The sequence below is a fragment of the Mauremys mutica genome, chromosome 6 (assembly GCF_020497125.1).
Source record: "Mauremys mutica isolate MM-2020 ecotype Southern chromosome 6, ASM2049712v1, whole genome shotgun sequence".
Taxonomy (NCBI): Eukaryota; Metazoa; Chordata; order Testudines; family Geoemydidae; genus Mauremys; species Mauremys mutica.
Genome location: NC_059077.1, coordinates 99,041,148 through 99,067,317, shown reverse-complemented (window position 1 = coordinate 99,067,317; position 26,170 = coordinate 99,041,148). Strand labels below are relative to the sequence as shown.

Sequence of the window (26,170 nt, the reverse complement as noted above, 5' to 3'; positions counted from 1 at the left end):
TACAATCCATTGGTGATCTTCCAGAAACACCATCTTAGCTATTATGCTTGTAGAAGCTCTCTACACCAACATTCCACACAAAGATGGACTACAAGCTGTCAGGAACAGTATCCCCAATAATGTCATGGCAAACCTAGTGGCTGAACTTTGGGACTTTGTCCTCACCCACAACTATTTCAGATTTGGGGACAATTTATACCTTCAAGTCAGCAGGACTCCTATAGGTACTCACATGGCACCACAGTATGCCAACATTTTTATGGCTGACTTAGAACAACACTTCCTCAGCTCTCATCCCCTAGTGCCCCTACTCTACTTGTGCTACATTGAGGACATCTTCATCATCTGGACCCATGGGAAGGAGGCCCTTGAGGAATTCCACCAGGATTTCAACAATTTCCATCCCACCATCAACCTCAGCCTGGAACAGTCCACACAAGAGATCCACTTCTTAGACACTACAGTGCAAATAAGCAAAGGTCACATAAATACCACCCTATACTGGAAACCCACTGACCACTATACTTACCTACATGCCTCCAGCTTTCACCCAGACCACATCACACGATCCATTGTTTATAACCGCATTTGCTCCAGTCCCTCTATCAAGCATTCTTAAAACTACAATACCCACCTGGTGAACTGAAAAAACAGATTGACAGAGCCAGAAGGGTACCCAGAAATCACCTACTACAGGACAGGCCTAACAAAGAAAGTAACAGAACGCCACTAGCCATCAACTACAGCCCCCAACTAAAACCTCTCCAGCACATCATCAAGGATCTACAACCTATCCTGAAGGAAGATTCCTCACTCTCACAGACCTTGGGAGACAGGCCAGTCCTCACTTACAGACAGTCCCCCAACCTGAAGCAAATATTCACTAGCAACTACACACCACACAACAAAAACACTAACCCAGGAACCAAACCCTGCAACAAACCCTCGTGCCAACTCTGTCCGCATATCTATTAAAGGGATACCATCATAGGACCTAACCACATCAGACACACCATCAGGGGCTCATTCACCTGCACATCTACCAATGTGATATATGCCATGTGCCAGCAATGCCCCTCTGCCATGTACATTGGCCAAACCGGACAGTCTCTACGCAAAAAAATGGACACAAAACTGACATCAAGAATTATAACATTAAAAAACTAGTAGGAGAACACTTCAATCTCCCTGGATACTCAATAACAGACTTAAAAGTGGCAATTCTTCAACAAAAAAAACTTCAAAAACAGACTCCAATGAGAAACAGCAGAACTGGAATTAATTTGCAAACGGGAAATTATTAGGCCTGAATAAACGGGAAATTTATTAGGCCTGAATAAAGACTGGGAGTGGATTGGTCACTACAAAAACTTATTTCCCTCCCCTGCTGATACTCACACTTTCTTGTCAACTGTTTGAAATGGGCCACTTTGATTACACTGAACTCATTAGCACTACAAAAAAGCCCGGTTACTCACCTTTCGTAACTGTTGTTCGAGATGCGTTGTTCATGTCAATTCCAATCAGGTGTGTGTGTGCGCACGTGCAAGTTGTTTGGAAGATTTTTCCCTTAGCAGCATCCATCAGGTCAGGCTGGGCGTCCTCTGGAGTCGCGCCCTCATGGCGCCTAATATATAGCTCTGTCGACTCACCACCCCTTCAGTTCCTTTTTGCCAGCTCTTCTGACAGAGGGGTAGAAGGGTGGGTATTGGAATGGACATGAACAACACATCTCGAAGAACAACAGTTACGAAAAGGTGAGCAACCATTTTTTTCTTCTTCAAGTGCTTGTTCATGTCGATTCCAATCAGGTTACTCCCAAGCCAAATCTAGAAGGTGGGGTCGGAGCTGTCCACTGATTGGAGTACTGCTTTACCAAAGGCTGCATAATCTCTGGCCTGCCTAATAATCGCATAAGCGAAAGTGTGTTTGGATGACCACGTCACCGCCCTGCAGATTTTCTGGGTGGAGACTTGAGCTAGGAATGCTGTTGATGAAGCTTGCACCCTTGTAGAGTGTGCCATTATCAGGGGCGCTGGAATCCCTGCTAGACTGTAGCACTCAGCAATGCAGGCCACAATCCATGATGAAATGCGCTGGGTCGAAATAGACTGACCCTGCATCATGTCCACTACTGCCACAAAGAGCTGTACCAGCTTCCTGAATGGTTTCGTCCTCTCACTGTAAAACGTCAGTGCTCTGCGGACGTTGAGTGTGTAGAGCCTCTGCTCCCTGCTACTTGAATGAGGTTTAGGGTAGAAAACTGGGAGGAAAATGTCCTGGTTGACGTAGAACTGAAACACAGCCTTCAGGAGGAAGGCCGGATGGGGTCTGAGTTGAACCTTGTCCTTAAAAAAATATGGTGTAGGGAGGCTCTGACATTACAGCCCTGAGCTCAGACACCCCCTGGGCTGAAGTTATTGCCACCAGAAATGCGACCTTGTAAGAAAGGTAGAGCAGGGAGCATGGTGCTAAAGGCTCAAAGGGATGCCCCATGAGCCTAGAGGAGACCAAGTTGAGGTCCCAAGTAGGAACCGGTTGGTGGACGTGTGGGTACAACCTGTCAAGGCCCTTCAAGAAACCACTGACCAGAGGGTTAGCGAAAACTGAACAGCCTTGTACCCCTGGATGGAAAGCCGAGATGGCAGCCAGGTGCACTCTTATAGAAGACAAGGAGAGATCTTCTTGCTTCAAGTGGAGAAGATAACCCAAAATCTGGGGCACTGAGGCTAGCGCCGGGGGCAAGTCACACTGTGCTGACCTGACTGAAAATCTATTCAACTTGGCCAGGTATGTGGCCCTAGTGGAGAGCTTCCTACAGCCAAGAAGGACCCGTCTGACTTGTTCTGAACAGGAGAGCTTGAACGTATTCAGACATAGAGCCTCCACGCTGTGAAATGCAGTGACTGCAGGTTCGGGTGCTGGAGATGCCCATAATCCTGAGTAAGGTGGTCTGGGAAGAGCAGCAAGGTAATCAGGGCTCCCATGGACATGTCTAGGAGAGACGTGTACCAATGCTGGAAGGGCCAGGCCAGTGCTATGAGGACCTGAGCAGGACCTGGTGGACGAGCGGTATGGGCGGGAAGGTGTATAGAAGCGGTCCCCCCGCAATGGAGGAGGAATGCGTCCGCTGTGAAGTCTGGACTGTGATTCTGGAAGGAGCAGAACTGCTGACACTTCCTGTTGCGTCGCGTGGCAAAGAGGTTGATCAGGGGACAGCCCAATCTCTGGAACACCGAATGTGCGACGTCTGGGGGAAGGGACCACTTGTGGCTGTGAAACGACCTGCTGAGGCGGTCCGCCAGCTCGTTCTGGACCCCAGGAAGGTACGACACCTGTAGATCGACTGAGTGTTCTATACAAAAGTCCCAGAGCCTGAAGGCTTCCTGGAACAGGGGAGAGGAGCATGCACCCCCCTGTTAGTTGATATAAAACATCGCAGTCGTATTGTCTGTCATGACCGATACACATCGACCTGCTAGATAAGGGTGGAATGACTGACATGCTAGGCGGACCGCCCTGAGCTCCCTGACATTAATATGAAGACACAGATCTGTCTGCGACCAGAGGCCCTGAGTCCTGTGGTCCCCCAGATGAGCTCCCCATCCCAAATCTGACGTGTCCATCACCAGCACTAGGTATGGCTGTGGGGTGGCAAAGGGAACTCCTAAGCACACCTGCTGAATGTCCAGGATAGGACGAGGCAGGGTCACAATCCTGTCCAAGCTGCCCCTGGCAGGTCTGTACACTGATGCAAGCCACGACTGAAGCAGCCGAAGCCTGAGTGTGGCGTGTCGTACCACATATGTACATGCTGCCATGTGCCCGAGAAGCTTCAGGCAATTTCTCGCAGTGGTGGTGGGAAACTGCATGAGTCCCTGGATCATGGTGTTGAGGGCCTGGAATCTCGCCTGCGAGAGGAATGCTCTGGCTTGAGTTGAGTCCAGTACCAGCCCTATGAACTCTATCCTCTGGACTGGGGACAGAATCAATTTGGCTTTGTTCAGTAGCAGGCCCAGATTCTCAAAGGTGACTCTGATACATGCCTCCTGAGCTTCCACCTGAGCCCTGGAGGAGCCTTTGATCAGCCAGTCGTCAAGGTATGGAAACACCTGTACCTGGTGTCTCAGCAGAAGGGCGGCAACAACTGCCATGCACTTGGTGAATACTCGAGGTGCTGCTGACAGGCTGAATGGGAATTGGTAATGGGAACCATTGACCACAAACCTAAGGAACTTTCTGTGGTTGTGCGAGATTGCTATGTGAAAATACACGTCCTTCAAGTCGAGGGCGGCATACCAGTCTGCTGGATCCAGCGAAGGAATAATGGAGGTCAGGGAGACCATGCAGAACCTGAGTTTCCTCACAAACTTTGGCCTTCGGTATTAGGAAATAGCAGGAATAGAAACCCTCGCCCCTGTGCTCCAGTGGAACCTCCTCCACTTCTCCCTAGTGCTAGGAGTGACTGCACCTCCTGAAGGAGAAGTTGCTCATGAGAAGGGTCCCTGAAGACGGATGGGGAAGGGGGGTGGAAGGGAAAGAGGGCACAGAATTGGATGGAGTATCCCCTCTCTACCATGCGGAGCACCCAGCAGTCCGAGGTTATATGGGACCAGGCACGGCAGAAGAGGGATAGTCAGGAGGAAAATGTAAGGCAGGGTAGATCCAGTCTCTGATCTGGTGTACCATCCTTGACTGCACCTTCAAAAGGCCTGTTTAGGGACAGAGGGCAGTTTGGGTTGGCCTTGATTAGCGGAGGGTTGTTGCCCCCTCCTGCTGCTCCTGTTCCTCCTCTGAGAGCTGTCCTGGCAGTTCTGCTGCTGGAACCTTTGAGGAGGTTGCGGGCAGAAACGTCTCTGCTGTGTGTCACGGGTATACAAGGCCAAGGATATGAGGGTGGCACGGCAGTCTTTTAGGCTGTGGAACTGTTTGTTTGTCTTCTCTGAAAACAGAGTCTCACCCTCAAACGGGAGGTCCTGAATGGCTTGCTGGACATCGTAGGGCAACCCTGAGACTTGCAGCCAGGCCCTTCGGCGCATAGCCACTCCTGCCATCATCACTCTTGTGGCAGTGTTTAAAACTGCCTGCAAGGAGGCCCAGGAGACTAATTTCCTTTCTTCCACCAAGGTGGCGAACTCCAACCAAGAATCCAAAGGGAAGAGCTCCATGAACTTTGCCATTGCTGCACAGGTATTATAAGAGTACCTGCTCACAATGGCCTGTTGGTTAGCTATATGGAGCTGCAAACCACCAGTGGAGTAGACCTTTCTACCCACAAAATCTAGGCGTTTAGCGTCCCTATTCTTTGGGGAAGGACCATGGAAACCCTGTCTCTCCTGCTGGTTAGCCACATTGATCACCAGTGAGTCCGAAGGCGGGTGGGAATACAGATGCTCAAAACCTCTGGAGGACACAAAATACCGCCGCTCGTTGTGTTTGGCAGTAGGTGGCAGGGATGCTGGCATCTGCCACAGGGTCTTAGTGGTGTGCACAACCATCTTTATGAGGGGCAATGCTACCCGTGAAGGTCCCAAGGGTGCTAGGATGTCCACCAAGGGATCCGCCTCCTCTACCACCTCCTCAGCCTTGATGTCCAGACCTACGCAGCCCTGCAGAGCAACTGCTGTAGGACTCTGTTGTCCTGTAATGCAGGAGCTATAGCCATCCCTGCCAATGCTTTGTCTGGTGATGAGGAGGAGGAAGCATGTGCTGGTAGTGGAAGCTCCCTACCATCTGCCCCGGAGGGGTCACGTGACTCCCGGGGCAGTGTTGGAGGAAGTGGTGCTGATGACGGGGACGGGGCCATAGGCATTGTAACAGGCATCGGCATTAGTCTCACCAGAGGGAGCTGTGTCGGCACGCTCACAGGAGCTGCCGGGGTCAGGGGGCCCAGTGCCGACATCAGTACCGGAGCCATAGTTGCCTGCATCAAAGTCGACAACGGTGCAGACGTGGGAGATGGGTGTATAGACACTGTGAAGGCCGGTGCCAAAGTTGGAGCTGAGCACGGTGCCAGAGGCAAAGGCATCAGGACCGTAGGCATGGAGGGCAGATGTGCAGAGGAAGGTGGTACGAACATGACGGAGGCCACCAAAGATGTTGCTAAGCGTGGGCCCTGGGTTCCTCCCTGGCCCTAGTGATAAGCCCAGGGGGTCCAGAAGGGCCACTGAGGTGGGTTCTGCCACTGCGGAGGCCACACCTGATGCTCCCTTCTGTCTCTACGCGACCTCACTCTATGACTTCTGCTCCTACCCGAGCGATAGGAGTCAGACTCTGACTCCAAGGTCTCAGACACTGAAGACCACGGTGGAGCCAATCCTCAATGCCTCGAACGTTGAGAGCTCGGGGAGCAGGTAGGCACCAATGGACAAGGAAAAGGGGAGTGTCTTGACATCATAGCCGGATTGCCTTTAGAGTGCACCAGAGGACGCAGCTCCGTCGGTGCTAAGGTTCCTCCCTGGCAGGGAAGAACGGTGCTGTCAGGTGGAGGAGATCTCTGGCGGCCTGATACGCTGCCGGCGTGGACGGGAGCTGCAGCTGCTGCATAGGCGCCAGTGATTGAGATGGGGCTGGACTCAACTGCAGCACCCGGGCAGGAGTTGACACAGCCCCAGAGGGAGATGCCGAGGAGTGGCCCGCCTGGGGTCACGCATCTCATGGTTTAGCCAAAGGAGAACGGTTGTTCGGCTTTTTCTTCTTTTGAGGCACCAGCGGTAGGGAGCAGTGCCTACTGTCAGACAGGCCCCATGGGGAGCCATGCCAGTGCTGAGTGTCCCTGGAGGAATCCTTCCTCGGCGCCGAACTCACTGACAGCGCCAGGGCGCTCTGCGTCAAGGATGCTGCCGTACGGGTCGGGTCTCTCGAGCCCCGGTCGGCGTGGGAGCATAGAGCTGCCTCCATGAGGATCACCTTGAGCCACTGTTCCCTTTCTTTAAGTGTACTCGGGCGGACCTCGTAGCAGATCTTACAATGATCTTTCTGATGAGTCTCCCCCAGGCACTGTAGACACGATCAGTGCAGGTCACTTTTCGTCATGCGCTTGGAGCAGGCCACGTAGTTCTTGAAACCCGGGGACCACAGCATGCCACGGCGCTGGGGCCGGAGTGGGGGGAGAATCCCCATCAAACACTATACTATACTAAACTGTTAACTAGAACACTACTAAATAACTAACTATATACAACGGAATGGAGAAGAAACGTGCTGAGCAAGAGCCAAGGGACATTCCAGCCACCGTCACTGGCGGTAAGAAGAAACTGAAAGAGTGGTGAGTCGGCAGGGCTCTATATTAGGTGCTATGAAGGCGCGACTCTAGGGGGCACCCAGGCTGACCCGGCAGATGCCACTAAGGGAAAAATCTTCTGACCAACGTACACATGGGCGCACACACACCTGATTGGAATGGACATGAACAAGCACTCGAAGAAGTGATTTTTCCTCCCTTCTTGTCAACTGTTGAGAATAGCCCACTTCCACCTTAACTGAATTGGCTCGTTGGCACTAATCCCCCACTTGGTAAGGCAACTCCCATCCTTTCATATGCTTTGTATTTATACCCTACTGTATTTTCCACTCCATGCATCTGATGAAGTGGGTTTTAGCCCACAAAAGCTTATGCTCAAATAAATGTGTTAGTTTCTAAGGTGCCACAAGGACTCCTCATTGTTTTTGCTGATACAGACTAACATGGCTACCACTCTGAAACCTGACCTGTTATAGTCTCTGATTGATCAATCAAATTCATAGTCCAAGACTTGAACTCCAGCTAATCTTAAAAAAAAAAAACCCTTACATTTTGTAATCAAATAATAAGCAAAAATAGTTTTGAGTCTAAAACTCTTATTCATCTGAGAAAGCTGACTGAAGGAAAAATCTACTGAAGAATATTAACTTTAAGTTACCACTGCATTACATAAAGAGCTGCCATGAGCCTATGTCTAGGCCCCACAGGAACACAATTAGTTTTTAACAACATAAATTTATTATGCAATGTAAAGAAAAGAACAAATAAATGGACCAATACCAACTTTTCCAAAACATATCAATTCCTAAGCATTACAAATTCAACCAACACTTGGTTTAAAATATAGACCCTCTTCTGGTGTACATACCATGCATTGTATAATACTATAGGGAGAAGAGAGATAAGCACAAAAACAATTGACCTATATTTGATAAGGACTTCAGGATACTCCAGTATAAAACATCATCCTAAAAGTGGAAAACTATCATACTGATGGCTCAGGTTACCATGAAGTGAGAGAGACTACTTCATGCTACTACTATTCAAGACAAGAAAATAATAATAAAATGAAAAAATGTGTAGATCTCAAAGCACCTTACAAAGGGAGGTCAAGATCATTATTCCCATTTTACAGGTGGGAAAAGTGAGGTACGGAGAGTTAATGTGACTTGTCCAAGGCAACCCAGTCAGAGCCAGAAGGGAAAAAAACAAGTCTCTTGAGTTTCAGTCCAGTAGTCTATCCACTAAGTCAGTGGTCCCCAACCTTTTTCGTCTGGTAGGAGTCGGACAACAAGCCACCGAGGACCGTGGCTGGCGGACAAGCATCCGCCGAAATGCCGCCAAGAAGCAGCTACGTCAAGAGGCGTCGCCGCCGAAATGCTGCCGAAAATCAGCAGCATTTTGGCGGCGACATCTCTTTATGATGCTGCTTTTCGGTGGCGACGCCTCTTGACATTGCCACTTTTCGGAGGCATTTCGGTGGATGCTTGCCCGCGGGCCAATACACGGTCTTCACGGCGCCCACAGGCACCATGTTGGAGACCATTGCACTAGGTCATAATACCTCCCAGAGTGGTTCCTCCCAGTCACTTTCACAGTTTCTGAAGTCCTATTATAACACAAAGCAAATGTTAACAAATATATAATTTTTTTCTTTATTGGTTTGTCTGCATTTCAAGGCTGTCAACCAAGCACGGTAAAAACTTTTTTTTAAAATGTAATTTAATGAAATCTCAGGTTCTGGACTAACATTTGGTGATAAATGATACTCAATGTAATATTGATAGCAATCACTGCAACATACTCTTTGATAGAAAATGTTAAGACTAATACATAAAAATATTAACAACGTTCAAAAGTAGACTGTCAGATTTTGCTACAATCTAGTAGTGAATCTATCAGTTTTCCAGTCTCAAAAATCAAATGCATTTCCTAGAGAAATAAGAAAAATTAGAACGCACACAAAAAAACCCACCCTGCAAAGGGGTCATTTAAAAAATGACAATACCAATCCACCTGAAAATACACAAACTTCATTCTCTAAAAGTAAGTGCTGTAACTTTGGAGAGAAATCACTCTATTATTCATACAGAGGAAAGAAGTTTTGTACCAACTTCAAGGGCTACTTTCAACGCAACCCTAAATATAGAAATAGCACTGCCAACCCGAACTGTTCAAAAATCATGGTTTAGGCCCCCAAAACATTTTTAAAATCTCTCTCTATATATAGATATAGACAGATAGATGCTTCACTTGCTTCAGGTATTCCAGCTTTTCTCCCAACATGAGGGCTAGAAATTTAGTTTAAGAAAAGGCAAATAATCACTTGACTCCAGCAACTTGGGCTTTAAGAAAGACATAAAAAATAACAAGAGATGTGCAATCAAATTGTATAAGATAAAATAGCAACACTGAAAAGTGGCTCTAACACGTATATACATGTGTTCACAGAAACTAGATGTGTATGTACACATTTTTATACACCACACCCAGGTCTCAGCATTTTTAGTGCTCTATTCAGAGCGAGATGCCATCTTTACAACATTTTTAGTGCTCTATTCAGGATGGAATAGTTCTGGAGATTTCTAATGACAATATCCTCTTGCGCTATAGTCACTAGTTTGAATACAGAAATCAGACGATGGCAATTTTGTGCCAATGCAAAACTAGTTACCAGTCTCCGTCCATAGCTCATCTCACAGCTACAAGAGAGTCTTTCTGGCAAACTGTATTTTCCTAAAAGTGAATGAGCTCGTTTAACTTTTGATACATCATATAGTGCTTTACACAGTAGATCAGGAAATTTCAGTTTTTGTCCTTTATTGTGCAATATTTATATTGCAAAACTGAAATTCAGCCCAGTGGAGAGAATCCACAGAAGGCTCCATATCACATAAAAGCACATGGGGGTCCAATCCTCAGATGGTGTAATCTGTCATAGTTCCATTGAAGACAATGGAGCTATGACAATTTACAGCAGTTGAGAATCTGACTCAGGAGGCTCAAGTGGCACTTATGGCTTGGTGCTGGCTTTCTCCATTATGGTGAATATCATCCATTTAGAATAAAGTTATCTTGACTTCATTTTAGACTCGGTTTTATACAGCATATCGTAAACAGATGCAGAAAAAAAAATATGCAGAAGCAGCCTATAGCCAAAATCTACAAGAAAGCTAATCTGATTAACTGAAAATTAAAGCAGTAGTTAATCACTTACCATTAAACAAAATCTTTCTTACTTTTTATGAAGAGAATACCTCATACTCAAGAAGCTTGCTTCCTGTAATTCAAAACTAATTGTTTTGGGTAATTGGCAGTAGTTATTTTAATTGTTTTGCACTTGTAAAATGTTTAGAGCATATTAATGAAGCACAGTCATCTGCTACAAAGTATGGTTCAGAATGGCAGGCTGGATAAGTGAGATGTTATGGTTGAAATTTTGCCATCTGTATTCACATGCAATTGTTCACCCAACAACAAGACCCGATTGTATCAATTTAACTGTCGTTTACAGGCTGCATTACAAGGTTCTGACAACAGTACAAGGCAGCAGTGCTCAAAGCCTCAAAAACCAGAACATTCAAAACACAAAGCAAAAAGGTATCACCTTAGGTAACAGTGTAGCAAATGTTTTCCTTTCTGATTTAGCTAGGATCACTGCTGCATTCATAATTCCAGGGATTATGACACACTTTCAGAAATGATCTGGTTTGTAATCAAGACATCAACATTACTACAGGGATGAAATAAGCAATACAGACAATAGGAGGGTCAAACTGTATCATAAATGCTCCCTACTAAAACAGAATTTCCATCCTGAAATATGTGAGTAGAGCTGACTGATTTGTTGAAATAAGAAAAGCTGCTCTCTCCATGTATCCTAATCTCTTACTGCTTTCAATCCCACAGTTTATCCTATGTAGTTTTATTCTTTTGTTATATAAAATTAGAAAGTGGTTGTTTCAATACTGTCATTGTTGCTCTGCTCTGGGAGCAAGCTCAGCAGTAGGGATGGGACGTTTAAAGGGCACAGTCCACTTGGGGAAAAAAATCATGTTTTTAGAAGTAATTTCCCCGCATCAGCTTTGTTACTAACAACATCTTGGAAACTTTGGTGTGGAATTGTTTTTCAAGTGATGTTTGTAACATTCTCAAGCTTTACAATTCATTTTCAGAAGCCAAAGTCCATGCAAATGGAGAGGGTTCACTGGCACATCCTGATACTTGCTACATGCGCGCACGAGCTTAGTGATATCAAGAGGCTCATGCACTGCTCTGCAAGCGTGTGCCCTTCCTCCCATTCACTCTATAGGGCCAGCGTGTGGGGAACGTAGCAGTACTAGAGAAGTGAATGTGGCTAAAGATGTTAGATTCCCATTGTTTTAACTTTTTGGGTATAGAGGGGAAGGGGAGAATTTCATTGGCCACTGGGGGCATCCCAACCCCACAGATTACTATGAGTTTCCTTTTCTTCCTCCACCTCAGAGCATGGGGTCAGTGTGGGAAGCTCGCATCCCAATTACTCCTCTCTGGACTCAAGGAGGGGTGCTTTGAGCCTGATCATCGCTATATTTTCCCTGGCAGCTCCTTCTGTCTTTCTGAGTAAGCCCTACAAGTGGCAGCACCTCCGGCTTGGAGGTTAAGCACCACATGCACATTCTCAGTAGTCTGGGTGCACATGCAATTCTGTGAGCAAGTTAATGATAGAAAGGGAAAGGAGGTGTCATGTGATTACTAAAAGCCTAAAGAACCATAATTTCAATTGTGTCACTCGGGGGGGCGGGGGGGGGGCGAGAGGAAAGAAGACTCATTGCCCCCCTCGCACCCAGCTCCAGTGCCCTCTGGTTGGTGGAAGTTTTGACAATACAATAGCCAAAAATGGGTCAAGCTGGGTATCATTTGAAAGCCCTTTCTCCCATGAACACAATGGTACCAACCTGATAAACCTATAACAATTATGTAGATGTATATTTGAGAAAATCTTTAAATAAAAATCAGGGTTTTTAAATTATACATTAACATAGGCTTGACAAACATGCAGCCATCACAAAGTTAGTTCAAAGCCACAATTTGACAGTGCTGTGTTATCAGTTAAAGCGCAGAACATCATACCTGATTTCTTTGTAATAGTAATCTGTAACGTAAATGGAAGGAGTACTTCAAGTTGATATGCCATCAGCAGCAAAACAGAAGCGGTTCAGTGGTATTGATTATCAGCTTTATTTGTTATGCAAAAAGAGTTGCAATGAGGCACTGGTTAAGATGTTAACATCCAGCCAGAAATTACTAGAATCCATCCACAAACAGTATGTGTAGTGCCCTACCAAATTCATGGCCATGAAAAACGTGTCACAGACTGTGAAATCTAGTCTCCACCCATGACATCTGGTCTTTTGTGTGCTTTTAGCCTATACTATACAGATTTCACGGGGGAGACCCGTGTTTCTCAAATTGGGGGTCCTGACCCAAAAGGGATTGCAGGGGAGGTCACAAGGTTATTTTAGGGAGGCCGCGGTATTGCCACCCTTATTTCTGTGCTGCCTTCAGAGCTGTGTGGCCAGAGAGCGGCGGCTGCAGGCCGGGTGCCCAGCTCAGAAGGCAGCGCCTTGCCAGCAGCAGCGCAGCAGTAAGGGTGGAAATACCATACCGTGCCACCTTACTTCTGTGCTGCTGCTGTTGGCAGCAGTGCTGCCTTCAGAGCTGGGCTACTGCCCAGCAGCTGCTGCTGGCCACTCAGCTCTGAAGGCAGCATTGCTGCTAACAGCAGCACAGAAGTAAGGATGGCAATACCACAATCCTCACTACAATAATCTTGTGACACCGACACCCCTCCCCCACCCAACTCCTTTTTGGGTCAAGACCACTACAATTACAGCATCCTGAAATTTCAGATCTAAATAGCTGAAATCATGAAATCCCCTGACCATGAAATTGACCAAAATGGACTGTGAATTTGGTAGGGCCCTAAGTATGTGCATAGTTATATAACATACATTACATAACATAATTAACTACAATCCCAACATAATTTCATTACAAGATTGTCATTTTTACTTTGGTCTTGATCATTTTTAGGCATCAATGGAAAGACCAAGAATACCAGATAGTATCTGAATCTTTGGAGAATAGCACCATGGAGGACCTGGTTAAACACATTGCTCAGTGTCACTTTACATGCTATAAGTGCACTCAAACTGAATTTGGCAAGGTTGGACAAGTACGTCAAGCATCAGGAAAAAGTTGAAGATGCCTGACAAGTGCCTGCTGTGGTCAAGACTTGCTTTATATTAGGTCCAATGGTACGAGAAGAACACCTGCTTCTTTTGTGGTAAGCCAGAAGACATCCATTAAGCATAGTCGCAACACACAAGACTAGTGAGAAACTGTAAGAAGTAGTCTCTCGTAGTGAGAATGTTACATGGAAAGTAAAGTTAAGTGGGTGCACTGACCCAAAAGACACCCACACATGAGAGACTGTGTATCAAATTGAGCGCTGCACCAACAACATATGGAAGGGATGATGGAGGCCAGGGATACCCTGCGGAACTTAAACTTCATGAGAGAATTGTTGAGGCCCCACAGGTCCAGGATGGGTCTGAGCCACCCTTTTGCCTTTGGGATTAGGAAGTAGCAGGCACAGAATCCTCTTCCTTGCATATCCCAAGGAACCTCCTCCACAGCCCGCAGATGTAGGAGGTTCTCGACCTCCTGAATGAGGAGCTGCTTGTGAGAAGGGGCCCTGAAGAGGGACAGGAAAGGAGAGATGGGAAGGAGGCCAAAAATTGCAGAGTGTAGCCCTGAGCCACTATGTCCAGGACCCAACGGTCTGCAGTAACCCATGATCAGGCCGAGCAGTAAAGGAACAGGCAGTTGAGGAAGTGGCGGGATGGATCTGGGCAGTTGACTGGTGCGTCACTACTGAGTGAACCTGTGACGTTGCACTCCATATCTTTTATGGAAATATGCTAATGAGTGAATATAATGTAACTGGAATATCCTTTATATGCTTTTGTAAGGTATCATTACAAAGCTTATAATCTACTGAGTGTGTTCATCCTATTTGTATGAATGTATCATTCTTGTATCTGAAACTAGGAATATGAAGTATAACTCTGAAGTCCTATTGTAATTATGCGAAGTGTGGGCAATTAATTGTGGTTTGGAAGCTTGATGGCTCCCATTAACTAGGACAATTTGTTCTAAATGGCTCTGTTTACTTACAAACCTCCCTGGCTACGTGGCAGCCAGCCCTGGAAGAATGAGGTCTCACAGGACATGTGACCATGTCACAGGATGCTGGAATCCATCTTAAACCTGGTGCTTTTCCATTTAGAAGGAGGGGTGAGGACCCAGAGAGACAAAAAAACTACTGCCTTGAGGCCCAATTTAGCCACAACCCTGTAGAGCAGGGAATTTCACTGAAATTGTCCAGTGGGCTAGCTCTAGAAGGCCCTGCCACCACCTCATCCAGGGAGGAGAAAGATGAATGGACGACCAGGGGAGGACCGGAGGTGTCCTCACCCGCCAGGCAGGGCGGCCCTGGGGTGGGTACCGGCTCCTCACTCAAGGCGGTCGCCAGGACATCCTTCACCGAGGTTGATGCTAAAGGTACTAGGGGTGCTGCCTGTAGTCTGTCTGATGTGGCGACCGAGGGCTGGCGGGAGTGGGGCACGGGCATGACAGGAAATCCCCATGCATTCCAATACAGCCATTGGGTTGGCCACTGGCTCTGCTGCCAGACCGGTGCCGAAGCCACTGACACGCCCTCCAGAGCGCAATCATGCTGTCTGGGTGAGGGGCTGAATTGTGCTTCTGAGCCCGAGAAGTCATTCCCCTCCGGTGACCAGGGCAGGGCTGTGGAGGCTTCAGTCTGACAGCTCACCGCCGCTGCTGGAGACCAGTGATGGGAACGGTCTGACTGGTGACAGCAGTAGGAGGAGCGGCCCCACACCGGGGAGTGCCCTCCAGGTCTCGGCGATGACAACTGACAGCGGGACAAGGACCAGTGCCAGGGAGATCGACGACACCTGGGCAAGCTTTGGTGTGACAAGGGGGATCAGAAGCACAGTTCTAACAGCTTGTAACAAGAGGTCAGAGACCTTGGTCAGTGTGGAGATCAAGAATGTGGTGACGTAGGGCTCTGTCTTGGCTCCGAAGACCTTTGGTGCTTGCCTGACTTGTGCGAGGCTTTGCCAGTGGGCTTGCCCTGATGGGGAAACATAGCTCCTTCCTTTTCTGCGTACGGTATTGGATGCGGGGGAATTTTCAGGCCACACCGGCTCTGAAGCTGGGCACAGGGCAACCTGCATCAGGAGTGTCCCGAGGCATATGTCATGCTCTCTTTGTATCCGCGAACAAAAGCTCTGGCAGATGCAACAACGCTCCTTTATATTGGTTTCCCCGAGGTACTGTAGACAACTCTTGTGCGGATCACTAACAGGCATAGGCCTGTTACACAATGAGCAGGGCTTCAAACCCAGAGAGAAGGGCATGCCCCGCCATGGTCAAAGTCCCCACTGGGACACTATCTAACTAAACACTTAAGGGGTACTTAATAAGGATTAAAACTATTTACAGGTAAAGCACAAGGCTAAACTAGAGGAGAAACTGCTGACCACTTGCAAAGCAAGGGACAGAGGCACTCCAACTGACCACCATGGGCCGTAAGAAGGAACTGAGAGGGTGGAGGGCCAGCAGTACCTGATATACCGCTCCATGAGCACGGCACTCCAGAGGGTGCCACAGCCAGTACTACGGGTACCGTTAAGGCAAAAGTCCCCGATGGCCACACACGTGAACACACACACACAACTACAATGGAACCTAGATAAGCAAGCACTCGAAGAAGAAAATACTAGACCTAGGAAAAAGTTCACCTCATGTCTGACATATATGCAGAGGAATCAATTAAAAAATTTTACCGGAAAGAGAGACTCCATGGTTTTGTTCCTGTCCAATAGAAAATCATTAAATGCAAAAACATCTCCAGTGTGACAGTGAAGAAGCTACCATCTCATATGTAGACATAGGATGAGTTAACCACATACCTTGCAGTAAAAATGCTCCAGGATCCAAAGAATTGCTTGAAGAATTCTGCAGTCTCATGGCATGATGAAGCTGCTGCCTCATACGTTCAGTGGAGTTTCTTCGTCATTCCCATGAGGAGTTTGACACTAAAATTATATCCTCAGAGATGTGTTCTTATCCATCAACTGCACTGCAAGGTTTTCATGCCTTTTCAGGATAACACACTCCTGGAAAGTTGGCTGAAAAGACCACATTATCTTATGGGGAGGAATTTGATTCAGCCTCTGAAGACTCTCTCCTCACTCTGGAAGTATTGTACTAAGAATGGCGGAGACAGTCACTGATAAGGTTACAAATGTACTGGAGGTGTTCATATGCCGAGTTTACCATTTGAAGACCAACATTATGACACTTGCAGAGCTACATTGGTGGATGTTTTCCAAGAAGCAGACAAATGGAGAAAAATTGCCACTGACAAGGGTGCATTTATACAGTAACTCCCCACTTAACATTGCAGTTATGTTCCTGAAAAATGCAACTTTAAGCGAAACGATGTTAAGCAAATCCAATTTCCCCATAAGAATTAATGTAAATAAAGGGGGTTAGGTTCCAGGGAAATTTTTTTCACCAGACAAAAGACTATATACACATACACACACACACACATATTATTTTTATACATACACAGAGTATAAGTTTTAAACAAACAATTTAATACTGGTACACAGCAATGATGATTGTGAAGCTTGGTTGAGGTGGTGAAGTCAGAGGGTGGGCTATTTCCCAGGGAATGCCTTACTGCTAAATGATGAACTAGCAATTGGCTGAGCCCTCAAGGGTTCTCTCTCACACTCTACTGTACAAGGCAGCAGGAAAGGAGGAAGGGCAAAGACACGCACCCTGTGTGTGTGAGAGAGAGATATGCACATTTCCCCTTTAAGTATGAAGAGTGGGGTCAGAAGTACACTGCCTTGTTAATTAGATCAGCAAGCTGAGACCAGACTGCAGCTGCTGCTGCCTGGAAGCTCCCTCTGTCCTGTGTCCCGTTCTCTATGGAAGATGGGGTAAGCGGGGTACAGAAGCAGGGGGGAGGGGGACACCCTGACATTAGCCCCCCACTTTCTACCCCCCCATTCCAGCAAGCAGGAGTTTTGGGGAGCAGCTCCAAGGCAGAGGGCAGGAGCAGCACATGGCAGTGGGGGGAGGGATAGCTGCAATTGCTAGCCTGCTGGGCAGCTGCTACACAGGGAACTTAGAGGAGCGGGGAGCTGATGGGGGGCTGTCAGTCCACCCTGGTTCCAAGCCCCCACCAGATAGCTCCACCAGGCTGCTGCTCTTCCTGCAAGCAGTGGACAAAGCAGGTGGCTGCCAAACGACGTTAGAAGGGAGCATTGCACAACTTTAAACAAGCATGTTCCTCAATTGATCAGCAACGTAACAACGAAACAACGTTAACCCGGGATGACTTTAAGTGAGGAGTTACTGTACTTGCTATCAGAAAGGCTAATTATCAAGCAATGGAATGGCTCCAGGATGATCGAGCACATCCAACCCCTCCCCCCTTCCCTAACAGGCATGGACAGGCCTTGGAAGAGGAGTGATCACACCAGTTGTGTGTGAAATACCATGTGCTCGGTATTCAATCCTTCAGCTAATCAAATGCTCATATGCAAAGACCAGCTGCTCCTTACCCTGCAGATGTTTGGCTAACAGCCTGCCTTGTACGGAAATGTGCGAGTACTGCATGGATGAAGATCAGTATCATGTTTAGCAGTGGTGCCTTAGATGGAAGTGACTGGTGAATAAATGTTTTCAGTCATACATATCAAAGTTAACTTCCCTAGGATTAGCCAGGATCAATGTCTTTTTTATGTAAGCAGTGCATCCCTGTGTTAAGAATAGTTTAAAAAAACAAACAAACCACAACACTGACTTTTAAATATTTTACCAAATATATATCTACATAATTGTTTTGTATGGTATCGAGTTCGTGGGAGAAAGGGCTTTCAAATGATATCCAACTCAACCCATTTCCAACAACAATGTATCAACATTGCCACCAACTCATGGACCTGGAGCTGGGAGGGCAGCAAGTCCCTCCTGCCATAGCACAGAGGGTGACACCACTGAAATTATGATTCTGTAGATTTTTACAAATCAAATGGTGCCTCCCTTACCTTTCTATGTAATGAGATTTTACTCCCAGACTACAGGTTGTCAATTACAAGTGTCTGAAAAAACACAAGCAAGACAGCACATTTTGGGAGCAAAATGAAAAAAAGTTAGAAGATAGAGAAGTTTTTCATGGGACAGAGTTTTAAAATATACATAATTTTAAAATGGTATATTTCAGTTGGTGTCACTTTAATACTCTCCTCTACTGTAACAGAGGTCATCCACCACAACTGTAAACCTTTGCACTTATAATGTCTGATTCTAAGAGGTGCTGAGCAACTGTGCCTCTGACTGAATTCAGTGGGCGATGCGGGTGCTCAGCACCTTTGGAAATCTGGTTCTCAGTATACAGTGTTGTTTATTTCCAAAGTCCAACCTTCAACATCCCTGTGTAGTAGATAATTTCTCTGCCTCTATTTCTCCCAGGGCTTTGGAGTGGAGCCTGGAGCTGGAGCGCGGAGCAGCTCCGGAGCAGTAGAGCTGCAGGTTTTTGCCTGGAGCTGGAGCAGAGCCATAACACAGCTCCAAAGCTCTGAATTTTCTCCATCTGTAAAACTGGAATGATATTTAAGAAATTAACAAACAAATTCCTCCTAGGAACCATAGGGAGGAGTCAGAGCTAGGAATAGGACTCTGGTGATCCTGACTAGATCACACCTCTCTCATCCCTCATCCCATTGATCACCTTTCTCTCTCTTTTCTCTCTTTTTAAGTAATACGTACATTTCAATCCTACCCATCTGTTAAAAGGCTTTAATATTCTGGTTTGGCTCTGAAGTAACTGCAAAATGCCACTGTGGGGTTCTATAACATGTGTCTATAATATGTACATAAAAATTTGTTCAGTACACAAATACATTTTTTCTAACTTCCAGTCCTTCATACTCAAACTAGGGTTTCAAAGGCAATATGGGTTCTTTCTGGCTCATGCTTCATCACAAAAACAAAAGAACAATAGTTTTAACTCCATTTTTTAAACAAATGGGATTTCAAAAGTAGCTTCACGTTCTACAACTTGCCCTTTGGCCCCACCAATGTATGTAGTTTTAGAATCATTTTTTCCAATTTTTCCCCCCTCTTTCTTTTCACTCTGTTAAAACCCACAGGCACAGAAGAAAATAACTGACTATACAAGAGAAACAGTGAAATTAGCAATATACAAGTTACTGTCAAATTAACATAGTAATAAAACTGAAGAACTACACAAAGATACATTCCCTCCCCGCGAGCCTCTTTCAGTTATAGTAATCTTAGGTGCTACTTGTATGAACAGTAGATAAAAACTATTCGGAAGCATGATTTTATGTTTGGCATTCCTTAAAAATACAACAAGCCAAATTCTACTCTCAGTTGCATCCCTATTAGCCATCAGCACAGCTGCATGGACATAATTAACCCTGCAACATATTTGTTATTGCTCCTGTTGGGTGAGAAAGAAAACTGTGGCTATGGCTACACTAGAGAGCTTACAGCGGCAGAGCATCTGTTAAGGTTTTCTGTAGATAGGAAACAAAGGGTAGGAAAAAGTGGTAAGTTTCCACAGTAGAGAGGTAAATAGAGAGGTCCCCTAAGGATCTGCAGTGGGACCTGTGCTCTTCAATTATTCATAAATGATCTGGGAAGAGGGATAAACCGTGAGGTCACAAAGTTTGCAGACAGTACTATATTACTCAAGATCAGGGGTAGGCAACCTATGGCACATGTACCGAAGGCGGCACGCAAGCTGATTTTCAGTGGCACTCACACTGCCCGGGTCCTGGCCACTGGTCCAGGGGGCTCTGTATTTTAATTTAAGAAGTTTCATTTAAAATTAAACATTTTAAAAACCTTATTTACTCTACATACAACAATAGTTTAGTTATATATTATAGACTTGTAGAAAGAGACATTTTAACATTTTTAGAAGTATTACTGGCACGCGAAACCTTAAATTAGAGTGAATAAATGAAGACTCGGCACAGCACTTCTGAAAGGTTGCCGACCCCTGCTCAAGACAGTTAAACCCAAAGCCAACTGTGAAGAGTTACAAAGGGATTTCACAAAACTGGGTGACTTGGCAACAAAATGGCAGATGAAATTCAATGTTGATAAATGCAAAGTAATGCACATTGGATAACATAATCCCAGCTATGCATACAAAATGATGGGTTCTAAATGAGCTGTTACCACTCAAGAGAGACATCTTGGAGTCATTGTGGATAGCTCTCTGAAAACATCTGCTCAATGTGCAGCAGCAGTCAAAAAAGCTAACGATATTAGGAACCATTAGGAAAGGGATAGATAAGACAGAAAATATCATGATACTATATAAATCCATGGTACGCCGACACCTTGAATACTGCATGCAGTTCTGGTCCCCCCATTTGAAAAAAGATATAATAGAATCAGAGAAAGTATGGGGAAGGGCAATAAAAGTCATTAGGGGTATGGAACAGCATCCATATGAGGAGAGATTTAAAAGACTGGGACTGCTCAGCTTGGAGAAGACACAATTAAGAAGGGATATGATACAGATCTATAAAATTATGAATAGGTGGAGGTTAATAGAGAAGTGTTATTTATCCCTTTAGATAAATACAAGACCCAGGGGTCACCCAATGAACTTAACAGGCAGCAGATTTAAACAAACAAAAGGAAGTAGTACTTCTTCACACAATGCAGAGTCAACCTGTAGAACTCATTGCCAGGGGATATTGTGAAGCTCAAAACTATAATCTGTTCCAAAAAGAATTAGATAAGTTCATGGAGGATAGGTCCATCAATGGCTATTAGCTGAGAAGGTAAGGGACACAACCCCACCTTCTGGGTATGCCTAAACCTCTGACTGCTAGAAGCTGGGACTGGACCAGTCAATAAATCGCCCTGTTCTGTTCATTCCCTCTGACGCATTTGGCACTGGCCATTATCAGAAGACAGGATATTGGGCTAGATAGACCATCGGTCTGACCCAGTAATGTCATTCTCATGTTCTTATGTAACTTAAAGGAATCTCTCCCCGTTTGCAATATCAATGCAAATATCTTTACCCCACTGGTGGGCAAACTTTTTGGCCCGAGAGCAACATCTGGGAATAGAAATTATATGGTGGGCCATGAATGCTCACAAAATTTGGGTTGGGGTGCAGGAGCGGGTGAGGCCAGAAATGAGTTCAGAGTGTGGGAGGGGGCCCCGGGCTGAGGTGGGGAAGCGGAGTGTGGGGGTGAGGATGAGAAGTTTGGGGTGTAGGTAGGTGCTCTGGGCTGGGACTGAGGGGGATCAGGGCTGGGGTAAGGAGTTGGGGCATGGGTAGAGGCTCAGGGAGTGAAGGCTCCGAGCGGCGCTTACCTCAAGTGGCTCCCAGAAGCAGCAGCATGTCCCTTCTCTGGCTCCTACATGGAGGTGCAGCCAGGCGGCTCTGCACACTGTCCAATCCACAGACACCGCCCCTGCAGCTCCCATTGGAGCATGTAGGAGCCGGAGCGCGGCCATGTCGCGTCTTCTGGGAGCCGCGTGGTATAGCCCCCAACCTTGCTCCCTGGCTGGAGCACCAGAGTGTGGCAAGACCCGGACCCTGCTTGAAATGGCTCACTCGCGGGCCAGCTTGAAATGGCTCACTAGCCAAATCTGGCCTGCGGGTCATAGTATGCCCACCCCTGCTCTACCCAGGTTGACATACACAGAGCCTGCAGCTGAAAGACTAAGCGTCCCTATTGAAATACACTGCCTCACACCGAAAACACAAAAGGAAATTCTACTTATCCTCAGAGATAGGAGAGAACTTGAACAATAGCAAAAGTGGGAAGTCACCCCTCATTTAGTCCATTCACTTTAATAAAACATGAAATTCAAAGCTAATTGGGAATATTTAAGTCTTAGTATGAATCAGATAGTTTTCTCATATCTTAAAGAAAAAACAGGATGCAGAAATACTTATGTTAATAAAATTTTAAATTTACACATTTATATAGCCTACAGTGTGGAAATACAAAAAGGGAATGTTCATTTGGCTGCCTTCTATGTATGTAGCACCTTCTAGTCCTGTTTTTCTAGTTAATAGCTTACTATTTGTTTTATAACCTGTTTTATGTCATAAAGGATGTACATGGCTGAGTTAATGCTGCTCTTGGCTCTAACTTGCAACCACAAAGAGCCTGTAAATGTAATTATACAACCTTACACTGCATGAACTTTTTTTTGCAATTATTAAATTATTATAGAATGACAAGAACTATAGAAACATAATGTAAATCTGTTAAAGATTGTCAGTGTTAAGGATAAAGTAGCCCATCCAATTAAATGCAACAATACTTTAGTTGAGGGGTTCTGGTAGAATTCTGCACCACAAGTGGTAGAGTCAAGTACTTGGTCTGATATCATAATCCCCGACACCTGTGAACACAGTGGACAGTATAATATAGTAAATGGTTGAATGGGTATATTATAGAAAATGGCTCTCTCCTCCTCTTCTTCTTGTTATGTGTGTCCACCTTCACCCCAAGTTCTATGTTCGACAGAACATTTGAACTACATATAGATGCATTAGACCTGGGTTTAGGTGCAGCTTTAATGCATTCAGGGAAAGTGACAAAAAGCACCCTACTGCTTTCTTGAGTTAAAAAAAACCCCCAAAAAAACCACGCACACCAAACAGAATTACTCTGTCACAAAAAGAGTGTTATGCGAGTAGATGAGCAAGTATATAGAAAGTTTGGGTACAAACTCACCATTTTCCATTAATCTGATTACACAAAACCAAGGTCACTAATTCCAAAACCTGCAGTGGAGCAGGACATTCCAAGAATATCACACGGAAATTGTACATAACATGAAAGAAAATATAGTGGCAGATGCTCTGTCCAGGAGAGTGGATTCTTACCCATTGTCTACAGTTTAGCCAGTGGCTGACCCTCCTGAAGCATTTTAAGAGGGGCGGTGACCTTGAGAGCCCTTCCAGGCCAACTGACACACTCACTGCCCCAACACACTGTTGTTGTAACTCAAAAGTTATGTAACGTATCATATGTCAATTGGTGACACACTGATCCTGAAAAATCATTGTGATGTACGTATGGGTTGGGTGCAAAAGAGTTATAGATCTGTGCTGGGAATATGTTCTTTAAAAGTGTTTGGGATGCAGAGGATGAAATGCAACCTGACCTAGACAAAGGAATGTGTACAGTTCTGTCTCATCTTACGCTGTGGTTACGTTCCACGGTCAGTGCGTAAAGCGAAAACCGCGTATAGTCAAAATGACCCTTGAAAATCCCTTAAATCACCCATAAAGTACAATTTTGTGTATACAACCCTGTACAGTACTATGTATTGTATACAGAAATGTACAGTACAGTATATAATAAAGACTACATATGCAAAATATAATTTTACAGTATTTTTAACATAGAGAGAGAAGAATGAAAATAAAAAATGAAAACAGTACAGTACTGTAAACCTGAACAGTCACCAGTCTTCCTGGATATTCTTGCTAGTCTTGTACTGTACACACTCCAATGATTAGTCTTCCTCTTCCCCTGACAACACTATTATTGAGTCATCAGTGCTTGATGTCGATCCAGGAGACGAAGGGCCAGGCTTGGGTGATGGAGAGCGAGTCGTAGACGAAGTGGTTGGCTCTGGCTCAGCTCGAGAAGTTGATTGTGTAGGCTCTGCTGCTGGTGGTTGTTTTTACTTTTAAAAAAAAAAAACCACATGGTGATTGGCAACTGTTGCTGTTGTTTCTTGAGCTCCTCAAACATTTCTTGGTACGGTCTCAAATCATCCGTAATACTACGTATGATTTTGAGGCTTCGTTCCATAGAAGGATCATATTCAGAAATTAAATGATTCAAGTGTTTTACTATTTGGAACACTTCAGAAAATTTATGAAGAATCCAAGTTGCTGGCTCCTCCTGTTCGTCATCATCTTCGTCTTCTGTAGACGATTTTTTCAGTTCCTCTAACTCTTTGTTAGTCAATGTTTCTCTATGGCCCTCAATTAATTCCTCAATTTCTTCCTCGAGGATGTCGACGAAGCCATCACCACCCACTTGCCTGGCCACCTGAACAATGAGTTTCACTTCTTTGTCAATGGTCGGGAAACCCTTAAAATCATTCACACAGTCTTCCCATAGGTTTCGCCAACATGCATTGACTGTTTCAGGCTTGATTGTATCCACTGCCTGTTTAATATAAGTGATGCAATCAGCAATGTTGAAGGACTTCCAGCACTCCATCACATTAACATTGGGATCAGCATCCATAGCGGTAAGGATCCATGAGAATGTAAACCTCATGTGCGCGGCCTTGAAACAGCTAATGACGCCTTGGTCAAGAAGTTGGAGGTGGTATTGAGGGGAGAAAGATGACTTCAACGTCGTTATGCGCAAACCGGAGTGCCGCAGGATGGCCAGGAGCATTGTCTACGATCAGCAACACTTTAAAGTCAAGTCCTTTCTCTTCAAGCTACTGCTTGACCTCCGGAATGAAACACTTGTGGAACCAATTCAGAAATAATACTGCCGTCACCCAAGCCTTTTTATTTGATTGCCAGAACACAGGCAGGCGATTTTTGTTCTTGCCTTTTAGGGCACGGGGATTTGCAGCCCTGTAGAGCAAGCCCGGCTTTATTAAATGCCCAGCCGCATTGCCACAAAGCAACACAGTCACACGGTCTTTAGCTGCTTTGAAGCCAGGGGCTTGTCTTTCTGATTTTGAAATGTAAGTGTGGTTGGGCATTTCTTTCCAGAAGAGCCCAGTCTCGTCAGCATTAAAAACTTGTTCTGGAAGACAGCCCCTTTCCTCTATGATTTTCTTTAATTGTTCAGGGTAGGCTTTTGCTGCGTCCTCATTGGCAGATGCAGCTTCACCAATAGTCTGCATGTTTTTGAGGTTGACGCGGTTCCTAAGACTGTTAAGCCAACCTTGGCTGGCTTTGAATTCCTTCTTATCAGAAGGCTGTCCCTCTTCAGCGGGAGGTTTGAACAGCGCATAGATGCTAAGAGCCTTTTCTCGCAACATGTTGCCATTGATAGGCACACATTTACGATTCATGTCTTCCAGCCATAAGTTTAATGCCTTTTCAGTCTTCACTAAAGTTTTATCATGCACTTGGCTCGTCACCTTAGCAGTTACTGGAGCACTTGATGCCACGGCTTGACAAATTTCTCTCTCTCGAATCTTGATGGCACAGATGCTAGATTCGTTGTGGCCGTATTTTCACGCCACGTTGGCGATGGATATACCGTCTCTCAGTAAGTCCAACACGGCCAGTTTTTCCTCCAGCGTTGGAACAGATCACTGTTTCTTCAGTTGCGCATCAGATGAAGTAGGTGCCTTGCGTTTAGGGGCCATGTTATATAGTACGAAAAATATGTACTCTCTCTTTAAACAGTACCAGCACAGTAGAATCTCACTCAGCATGGCAAGATGTGCACAGTATGAGAGGCACAGGGGGACTGAGTACTGTAGTGGGAACAGCAGATTCGCTTCTCCCATCTCACACTCACTCCGGGGCAGACACACTATTTAAACTGTTGTTTATTTGTGGGTTTGTTTTTTTTTTGTTGCCGATGCTCCAGGGTTATTATAGGAGAAAACCTTATCACAGGCCTAAAGACATGCTGTCAAGTCCCCCCAAAAAATATTTTAGTGGGAAAATAATAGTCTCATGCTGGTGGAATTGCCCGCACTTCCCTCCCCACCTCAACCGGGCAAAGCTGAAATCGCGCATGTTAAATGCGCGTAAGATGC

At 45.7% G+C, this 26,170-nt stretch overlaps 1 protein-coding gene across 7 annotated transcripts in view; it reads right to left on the bottom strand.

The window, feature by feature from the left end:
• MLLT3 (MLLT3 super elongation complex subunit) overlaps positions 1–26,170 on the bottom strand; it is a 255,214-nt gene that overhangs the window by 120,189 nt on the left and 108,855 nt on the right. Inside the window, exon 1 of one of the 7 annotated variants that reach the window (XM_045022453.1) lies at positions 16,291–16,478. The exons of the other annotated variants lie outside the window; for them this stretch is intronic. Within the exon in view, the coding sequence (XP_044878388.1) occupies positions 16,291–16,372 (82 nt within the window). The 5' untranslated portion in view covers positions 16,373–16,478. Of the gene's footprint in view, positions 1–16,290; positions 16,479–26,170 lie in introns of those variants that run through there. 7 annotated transcript variants of the gene reach the window in all.